Source organism: Pteropus vampyrus, unplaced genomic scaffold (assembly GCF_000151845.1).
Source record: "Pteropus vampyrus isolate Shadow unplaced genomic scaffold, Pvam_2.0 Scaffold570, whole genome shotgun sequence".
NCBI lineage: Eukaryota > Metazoa > Chordata > Mammalia > Chiroptera > Pteropodidae > Pteropus > Pteropus vampyrus.
This window is the reverse complement of record NW_011889351.1, coordinates 254,667-264,921: the sequence shown is the minus strand read 5'-3', so window position 1 is coordinate 264,921 and position 10,255 is coordinate 254,667. Positions and strand designations below refer to the sequence as shown.

Genomic DNA, 10,255 nt, shown 5'->3' with positions numbered 1-10,255 from the left:
AAGAAAGAAAGAAAGAAAGAAAGAAAGAAAGAAAGAAAGAAAGAAAGAAAGAAAGAAAGAAAGAGAAAGAGAGAAGAAAGCAAGAAAAAATATTTTAAAATTTTAATATCTTTAGAGAGAAGATATTACATCTATGACACAAGCACGGGACTTTAAACAAAGAAATAATCAGAAAATAAAAATTAAAAATAGATAGGAGAAAAAAAATCAATAACATTAAGAAAATAAGGCTGAAGAAATCTCCCAGAAAGTGGAACAATAATAAGCAAACTAACAAATAAAGAACAAAAAATGTGAAAGGTGAGGACGGACAATGGAAGAGAGAAGAAAGTTCGAGGATCACTCCCAGAGATGAACATCAAATCAAGAGAACTGTAGAAAGAAGAGAATATGATAAAGAAAAGATTATCAAAGAACTGAAACAGGAAAACTTTCCGGACTACAAGTCTCTAGGTTGAAACCATCCATCGAATGTCCAGCATGGTAAGAGAGGAGCCAGAGCATGGCCCTCATCTCGGAGGTGACAAGAAACACCCCAAAAGCTTTCAGAGGTGGGGGGGAATAGGCATATACAAAGATGGGGCATAAGCACGACATCAAACCTCTCAACAGTGACATCAGAAGCCAAAAGACAATGATGAGGTAGGTGCCTGCAAACTTCTGCAGGAAAATTATTTTTAATCTAGAATTCTATATTCAGCCAAACCATCGATCAAGTATGAGGGTAGAATAAAGGCATTTTCAGACATGCAAGCTCTCAAAAGACTTTTTTCTCCTGTGTGACCTTTCTCAGGAAGTTAAACAAACAAGGGGGAGAAGCAGGAAAGAGAAGACACAGGGTCAAGAGAACAGGATGCCCAACGCAGGAGAGAAACAAGGGGTCCCAGTGATGAAGGAGAAGGAGGTCCCAGGATGGCTGCGAAGCAGGCGGGCGAGCAGCCAGTCCAGGCTGGAGCAGGACCGCGGGAGAGGTTTCCAGGACGGTGGGGCGGGAAGAACTGACGGGTTTGACTACACTGAAAATTATATTTGAGGCCGTTAAACCACAAAATTCAACTGAGTAAATTGATCAAGATCTTATTGACTCTGTTGAAGGATCCATGAATTGGGCAGCATCCCATCTAGCAGATAGAGAGAAACTTCTAGCAAAGAGTAGATTGTGGCAAGGTCACCTTCTTTCAGGGGATGACACGGGTCTTTCAGGCAGGTTACCTCACTAGTGCTGACGAGGTAATTCCAGATTGACTGCTTTAAGGTTCCACTCCTGGGAAAGGTGGAAACTGCAGCTAAGTTAGGTATTTCGTGCCACGGACTTAGAACAAATGACTCCATTTTAGGTCTGTTATTGTCTCTTTTTTTAACGAGGCCAATGGATGTGTAAGAATATATAACTGTAGTAAGTACAAAAGACTAAGCAAGTGGTGGTGGGGGGCAAGGATCCAGGAAAAATAAAAATTATATAAGAAAGCAAACAGTGCTATCGCCCTGCTTGGCTTAATGGTGAACAGTATTTACATGATATAAACAGAGCATGTGAATGTAACAAAAATATTGAGAGAGTAAAACGACACTCAGGGGAGTATATAAAAGACAAATCTTCATCTATAAAATGGGCAGTCAACAGATAATGTCTAAATGGATTAATCAAGAGGCAGTAGTATAAGCAAATTACTTAGAAATGTGGAAGTAACTGCCAACAGAAACACGTGCCTCTGCGCAAGAGTCCAGAGAAGCCTGGCCAGCTGGGACTGCTAGATTTTGTTTTCTAATTTTAGCATTATTTGACTTTTTTGGCTACCTGCATGCATTTCTTTCTGAGTTAAAAAAATCATTATTAAAACATAAAATAAAAAATATATATATACCAAGAAGCACATCCTCTTGTTTCTTCTTGTTTCATAGTTTTTCTGCATCTCGAGAATCCACCCTCTTCACTGTCAACCATAGGCGTGTACGAACAGAGCCACAGATACACTCACATTCACACGGTCTCTCTCACACACGCACACTTATCACAGACACTCACAAACAGCCCACGGTGACAGGCACACAGGCAGACATACCTAATACACCCAACCCTCAGACAGTGTGCAAACGCACGCTCGCTGGCATGCGCTCATGATTATAGATTCACCTACACACATGCAGAGGCCCCATCAGCCTCCCAGGAAGTCAGCGGGAGAGCAGGGCCAGACACTGCGAGGACAGCACTTCTTCTCCACCTCGATCCCCTTCACTTCCCTGCACCACCCGCCCCAGTGCTGCCCCAAGCAGAGGAGGGTCTCTCCTAGGACTTCACTCTAATTGCTTCCTCTATTCAGAGTGCCTTGCCATGAGGCTGTGCAGCCTAAGCCTCTGCAGCCATAAACCTTTTGGGGCCACACAGAATGTAGGTGGCACAGAAACGAGGTGGGGGGAGGGGCCAGAGCTAGCAGCTGGATGTGACTAAGAATGTCACCTTCATTCAGCTTTTAGCGGAGGCCCTAAGCAGTGAAAGAATTCAGTGTCAGGAATCTTATGGACATGCTGTGCATCTTTGAGCAAATCACTTTACCTCTCTGGGTCCACGAGGAGATGGGCAACCTATGAAGCTCTGGCATGCCAAGGTTTGATGACCCAGGTTGGGGCCTGCTTCCATCCCCTCCAGACCTCTCTCTCCACACTGACCTCCGGGCCAGCCCCAAAGGTAGGTGATACGTGCATACATGGGGCACCTGGGCACCCCGCCCCAGCACTTCTCTCCCCATCCATGCTCCTACATCACTCACCACCACCCTGGTCCCGTTATCCGGCAGTGTGTCAATCGCCAAGGTGCCCCCACCTTGGTCCTCGCTCAGCTGGGTCCTGTCCGCCTCCATCACCTGCCCGGGGCTCTCTCGGGCTCTCCGGTTCCAACCCTGAATGGTCCTCTTGGTGGCCCATCCAGAGCCTTGGCCTGCATCCTGACCTGGGAGAAGGGGACAGAAAGCTGAGTCCTGGGAGTCCAGACTGAAGGTCCCAGAGTGGGACCAGTTCACTTACTTTGCAGAGGCCCCGACCCCGTGCCACCATTGCCTTTGGGAACACTGCCAGGCAGGAAACAACCAGCATGCACGGACCCATGCACTGTACCCAGCTCCACTCCATGCACTTTGCTCATATAACACCTTTAGCCCTCACCGCTGCCCTCCCCAGTAGATACGATGACGCCCTACATTTCAGACAGCAGCTCACAGAGGTTAAAGAAGGTCACATGGCGAGTTCAAGATGGAAATAAGTTTCAAACCCAGGTAGATCTGCCTCCAAAATAGTGATTAATCTCAGCCTCAGCTTTACACTGGAATCATCTGGAGAGCTTTAAAGATGCCTGCTGTCTGGGTCTTACCCCAGAGACTGTGATGTAATTGGTCCACAGTGTAGCCTGAATATTAGGATTCATAAATGATCCCGGCAGAGGTTTTAAGAAGCCCTGAACATAACACTGCAGACCAGCATGAGAACCATGGCTCTGGAAACTTCCAAACCAGTTCCTTATTTGTCTGCCGAAAATGGCACATAATCTCACCTTCCAGGGAACTCCAGGGACTAGAATCCAGAAAGCAGAGTTCTTTTAGTTCAGGGTCTCTCACCCTTGGCACTATTGACATTTTGGACTGAATAATTCTTTGTTGTGGGGGGCTATTCCTGGGCATTGTAACGTGTCTAGCAGCATCCCTGGCCTCTATGCATTAAATGCCATCTCCTCCCAGGTTGTGACAGTAGATGTCTCTATAGTGGGGGCCATGATTTAATCTCATTGCTACCTTCCAACACCTTGGGCAAGTCATTTTCCCCATGAAACAAGAAGCCTAGACACTGCCAAGCATGGCAAATCGGTTTCATCTCAAAAACCATCTCCAATCAGTTAGCAACAGCCAGGAGCACGCTGATGGCGAATTCTGAGGCTCCCTTTGGGTTTAGCAGGAAAGACTGTTACGATCAATTAGCAATGTCTGCCATGGGCACAGGGTTGGAAAGTGGCGGTACACAGGCCATGTAGCAGCTATTCCTAGACTCGATGTTCTCTCCAGTTCTCCCTAGGTCATTAAATGTGTTCTAAATGACATAGAAACCATGCTTTTCCATTTCAGAAAGATGTGTGCCCCCAAAGACGTGCCTTACATTGTCACTCTAATTGTCACCCCACTCTGCACATGTGTATGGGACACAGATCACCAGATAGGTGGATCTAATATTCCCTGTGATCGTCATCAATTTCAGGCCCACCCTGTGTCAAATGCCTTTCTCTACCTCTGCCTGTCTCCACCCACTCCCCAGAGCTCCTGGATGTAGCTCTCTTTCCCAGAGCATCCACTGGTGGTGTGACTATGTGCTTGTCTCTCTGGTACCCCCAGGATTCTCTCACTTTCTGTAAATGAGTATCTTCGGTGCCTAGCAAACAGTACGTGCTCAATCACTGCATAATTGAGGACACGATACTAGAAGTAACTTGGGAGCTAGTAAGCGCAGGAGTTGAGACAAGGTTGAGCCAGGACCAGGGCTGGGGCTGGGGCCAGGACTCTGCTGTGGGACTCCGGTTTGTCATTAGACATTTTATCCAATTAAGTCATTCTTGGCTGCTGATGCCTGCTGGACCTTTGCCGGCCCCCTCTCACTTCTCTGCCTCTAATCACAACCAGATGCTCTAGAGAAGATGCGGAGAAGGGTGGTCTCCAGACCCCTTGCCCAAGATGCCCTCTGGTTGAGATAGATCTGAGTCCAGTGCCAGGAAGACAACCTGCCCTTGGCCCAGATCCCAAGCCAGGGCTGCATTGCTCTCCTCGGGTGAGGCCCACAGCTGCTTCTGGAGACAGAACTGTTTGTGCTGGGCTGATCTGCCCAGCTCCCCAGGTCCTTCTGCAAGCAGCCCTTGGGCCTGGGCAGGAGCCAGGACAGGAAAGGAGCATGTGTAGAGCAAGTGGAGGATCTCAGCCAGCCTGGAAAGAGATGCTGGGCATCTGCAGGCATCACAATCCTGCCACTGAGACAGGAGGGTACCTAAGTGATGGGGCCCAAGGCCTGGGGAGCGGGCAGGAAGAGAGCACCCAGCCAGAAGTGGGGTCAGGGAGGAGACACTACATCCACAAGCTGTATGACCTTAGACCTATCAATTTCCCTCTCTAAGCCTCAGTTTCCTCATCACTAAAATGGGGATGTCAATCATGCCTATGGCACAGGCTGCTGTGAGCATCAAGCGAGAAACAGAAATGAGAAGGCTTTATAAAAAGAAGTTCAGAGCCAGGGTCAGAGGCAGAGTTCCCAAAGGAGGACAGGGCAAAGGATAGAGAGGAGCCTGCCCTACCTCTGAATCTTATCCTCCCAACCCACACCACTCTGTCTCCCTGACACCCTCCTCCTCCCAGCTGGCTAGGACCGGACATCACCCCCTCAGCCTGTGGAAGGAGCCAACACAGCTGGTTGCTCACGTGTGTGTGTGCAGGGGCCCATGTGCCTGTGCACAAGCACACACACACAGACTTGCCCGACGACCGTGGTCCTTCTCCTTAGGTGCTCATGCACATTACACACCTACCCAACCCTCGGCCACTCCCTGCTCTGCCTTCTGCTTTGCCTTGGAGAGCCTCTGCATGTGAGTGAGGGCAAGAAGCTTTCAGAGCATATGCCATTCATCCATTCATTCACTCACGGCCCCAAGGAGCATATGGTCCTGTGGGATGTCACAATAGTAATAGTAATAATGAAAGTGATCGGTAACTTTTAGAGACTACTTACTCTGTGCTGGCACTATTCCAAGTACTTTAAACACATTAACTTATTTACTGTCCACAATAATCCCATGAGGTAGGTGCCAGTTTTAGATCTATTTTACAAATTGAGAAAATGAGGCATAAAGATGTTAAGAAATCTCTCAAGTTCACACGACTAGTCTGTGGCAGGATTTACACTCAGGCAGGCTGGCTCCATGTTCTGCTGAGACCATAGAAAGTGCGGCAAAAGGTGACCAGCAACCTCAAGCTGTTTCCTGAGAGGTAGGGACAGCCCCAGGGAAGGACTGGCGTGTGGGCTGGGCTCTTGGAGGGTCCTGCACTGAGAACCATTGGCCAGAACCTGGGAGCTGCCCTGGGAGACTGTGTCCCCTGTTTTTCAGTGGGGCAGCCCAGTGGTAGTGGCCCAATCCCCTTCACATGCCATTGCTCTGCTCCAGGGCTGACTTCAGGAGGCCAGGTCATGCCACCTCAGTGCTTGGTCCAAGCCGCCCTCATCCCACCAATCACCCAAGCTTGCCATTCCAGCCCCACGACCACCACTCAGTCCAGTAGCTACTTTGGCCTCCACCCATAATGCCCTTCAATTAGTCTCCCATGCCCGCCAGAGCATCTAGAGGACAAGCTTAATTCCATCTCTCCCATGGGTCCCACTCGCCGCAGTCCTCCAGCCGAAGGCCCAGCTCCTCTACCCAGCATTTGAGATATCTTTTCCCTCCTCCAGTCTCCTTAAAGCCTTCTCCGGGACCTAGCCTTGCTCTCTCTGGCCACGGGGCTTCACACAGGCAATTTCTCAGCCAGGATCACTCTGCTCCATAAATAAACCCTTCTCCTGAAGAGTTCTTGCTCATCCTTCAAGTCTCATGAGATGTCACTTCTTTCCAGCACATCCCAACATCTCTCCCCCTTGCCCCAAATGCTACATGTGCTCCAACATATTGCTGCTGCCTGTGCATCTGTAGGCTCTGGGTGCCTGACACAGAGCAAATGCTCAGTAAGCAGACATGGATGACTAAAGGAAGGGAGGGAGGGAGGGAGGGAGAGACAGAGGGAGGGAAAGAGAAAGAATCTTTAAATACCCTGAGAACCTGAGATCCACAGGGCTGAGAAGACGCCTTCCCTTGGGGCACAGCCCACCAGAAACCCTCACTATAATATCACAGAAATGAAAGAGCACAGGTTTGGGATCAGACACGCTTGAGATTGAAACCTGAATCTGCTACTTACTGACTGTGACATTGGACAAATTGTATAATCTCTCTAAGCCTCAGTTTCTTTATCTGTAAAATGGAGATGATAAAACCTATACTTGGTAGGTCATTTTGAGTCTTTAACAAAATAGTATACACAAAACACCCAGCAGAGTCCAGCCTTCCCTGGGTTTCACACGAGGACCAACTCTCTGCAAGGCTTGGGAAAGATTCCAGACCCTGAACTGAAATCCTGCCTCCTAGTTACAAAGTGCCCAACCACTCTCTCTCCCCTCCTGCTGACAGGCAAGTTCCCACTGAGGACTCTCATCTGAGGAGAGGAAGGGAGGCACAGGAATTGGCAGGAAGGGACCACCAAGTAGCTCTGAATTAAAAAGGAGAGGAGAGGAGTTTGGCTTCCTGTGAGTTTCTCTCGAAGGAAGAGTCTGGGGTCCGTGGCCACCTCTGATTCACTCATTCAATACACATTTATTGAGACCCTGCTGTGTGCTGGGTACCATGTTGGCTGCTGGGGTGACATCAGTGAATAGGCAGACACAAACCCTGTGCCCATGAAGATTCCAGCTAGAAAAGACAAAATGAATAATACAGCGAATAACACTGTGAGATGGTGATAAGTGCTATGAAAAAAAAAGACAAAAGAGTTGGAGGTTGTTGCCACTCTGGACAGAGTTATCAGGGTGGGCGTCTCTTAAGAGGTGGCCCTTGAGCTGACTGAGGCCTGGATGAGGAGAAGCCAAGGGGAGGCAGCCTGAGAGTGTTGAGGGATGGACCTGGAGAGAGCTGGGGCAGGGGTGTGGGGTGGAGAGAGGCTGTCTAATGGCCGCTTTAAAAAGTTTGGATTTTAGTCTCAGTTTGTTTGGAAGTCCCTAGTGGGCAAAGAGGAGACTGGAAGCAGAAGTGTGGCTACAAGGGGCCCTAGACAAACTGATCCAAACCCAACTTTACAGAAGGGAAAACAACAGATCGGAGAAGGGACGAACGCCACCAGGGAGTTGGTGCTGGGCCTAGTCTCCTGGTCCCGGGCTAGGATGCCACCTCTAGCTGCCTCTCCTTTCTAGACACCTCTGGTTCTACCTGGGACAGACCCTCTGGGACAGGTCCCCTGCTCCCACTGTGCACCCCAAGATTATCTTCCTGTCTGTCAGCCTCTCCTGGTCACTCCCTCCACCCGAATGTATCTTTGCGTCACACTCGTCTTTCTCCTGATCCCATTCTAATGACGGATGAAGTTCCAAGGCTCCACCAAACAAGAATCCATCAAGAGGGAGGGGAGATGTATATATGTAAATGTGAACAAAACCACCTCCACCTCTTTGTCCTGGATTTAAGTTTCATGCTGTTACCTTTGACCAACTTCACTGTCCTTAGCAAGCCTATCAAAGCTTTCTAATTCCTGATTATCTGTGTTCCTTAAAACGTAGCCAAAATATTTTTTTGTTAGTAGCAGCTAGAGTGGCATGACAATCAAGATAAATACCAAAGTGGTGGTAGTATTGATTATAAGCAATCATCTACCACAAGACCACCAGGAGGTATGCACTACTGTATTCTTTGTCCCTTCATCCTGTCAGTCATTAGTACTTGAGTTCTAGACAAAAAGTATTCTAACAGGGGTCTGTTAGCAGAGGCTGGCTGGCTGTCTGGTCCCGCCCAATATTCCTGTAAGTAAATTACCATATAATAAATTCTGTTATATTCTATGGAGTTGCCTACTTCGTCTTTCTGTCTGAGGAGACTTTCTTGTTACGTTGGCAAGTACGCATTTGTCCCACCTTTGGACGGGAGATCTCAGCTCCCTCCTGAGCCATCCCCCATCCCCCTAGCCCAGAGGACTCAGAGCCTTGAGGCTGGATGGCCGCACCTCTTCAGGTACAGCTCCCAGCTGCCCTTTCACTAGTCACAAGGGCTCTATCACCGATCAGAGCCGGGCTGTCTCTCCTTAGCGGCCCTCCCCAGGATGTCTCACCCCCACAACCGTCCTCCCCTGAAGATACCTCGCTGCCTCCGAGTAGCCCCTCCATTTAACCCAGCCTGGCTTTGAGAAAGAAGCACTGAACTAAGAGTCAACGGCTGCCTCCTCTGTCTTCTAAAGTTCTTTTAGGCCTAACCAATCTCTCCTGCTGCAGAGAAAGTCCGTTTCTCCTGGCCGACTCTCTGTGATTCAAGTCTCTGCCTGACCGGCTCTTCCTGGCCAACCCAGGTTTCTAGTACCTCAACCCGACTCTGAAGAGGCGGTCCTCAGCCAGGCCTGGGTCTGGCCGCCATCCCCCAGAGCATTCTTGTTACCTCCCAACTCCCCTTCTCCAGACCTCTTCATGTTTCTCCAGTCGAGTAAGGATTCAAAGCTCTCCCTCAACAACTCAGTCACATGCTGAGTTCAGACGATCCCACCAGGATGGGGCTCCGAAGGACCTAAAAGATCAACTGGTCCAAGCTCTTTCTTATTATACTGACTTTTTTAATATATATATCAATTACCCATACATCCTAACAAATTCAAAAAAAGGAAAGACAATCATAAAAAAGAGAATACTTTCTCATAATCCACCACCAAGAAGCAAAGATTTATAAGTGAGGCAATAGCCTCAGAGAAGGAAAAGAACTTGCTCAAGGTCACACAGCAATTGAGATGCTGGGACTAGAAGCCAAGCCTTTGGACACTCTGTGTGGTCTCCCTGAAGACTGCTGGTTCCTCACCAGCATCCTCTTGCTGGTGAGGAACCAGCAGTCTGTCCACATTTCTACCATCAGCACACTGCTCTCTGTCCACATTTCTACCATCAGCACACTTCCCCTCCCTGCTTCTCAACAGGAACTCAGGCCTGTCTCAGCTACATACAGGAACCAAGTCAAGAACACTGTTACTGATGCTGTGCCTGATGCTAGCACACCCCTGAGACACAGAAGCCCAACTACAGCATCCCCCTGACACACCCTCCCACTGCTCTGTCCCATATGAAGGACACCTTTGCCAGTGAGGCATAGAGCTCTATCTTTCCAATTCTCTGTCAAGAGGCATGACTACAACTTACCCACCTCCCCAACCCCCAAGAAGTTCTGGGTGTACGAGGTGAAAGGAGAATGTAAAATTACCTGTTGAAAAATGGTTCTTTTATAATACGAGAGACTCAAGGTAGATCTCAGAAAGGACCTCCAGGTGGGAGAGATGGCTGTGGAAAACTGGCATAGGGGAAGAGGAGTGTGCAGGTGGGAGCCCCCCACTCCCTTGCATCTAGAGCCAGAGCAGCTAAAGGTCAAAGGCCATAGGGCAAAGCAGAGCAGGGGCGACAGCAGGAC

The 10,255-nt window shown here is 48.9% G+C and overlaps 1 protein-coding gene across 1 annotated transcript in view; it reads right to left on the bottom strand.

Moving 5' to 3' along the window:
- Positions 1 to 3,873, bottom strand: part of PLXDC1 (plexin domain containing 1) — a 60,447-nt gene extending 56,574 nt beyond the window's left edge. Inside the window, exons 1-2 of the mRNA XM_023525531.1 lie at positions 3,783 to 3,873; positions 2,769 to 2,947 (exon numbers count right to left, since the gene is read on the bottom strand). Coding sequence (XP_023381299.1) covers positions 2,769 to 2,947; positions 3,783 to 3,873 — 270 coding nt within the window. The remainder of the gene's footprint in view (positions 1 to 2,768; positions 2,948 to 3,782) is intronic.
- Positions 3,874 to 10,255: the final 6,382 nt, after the last annotated feature.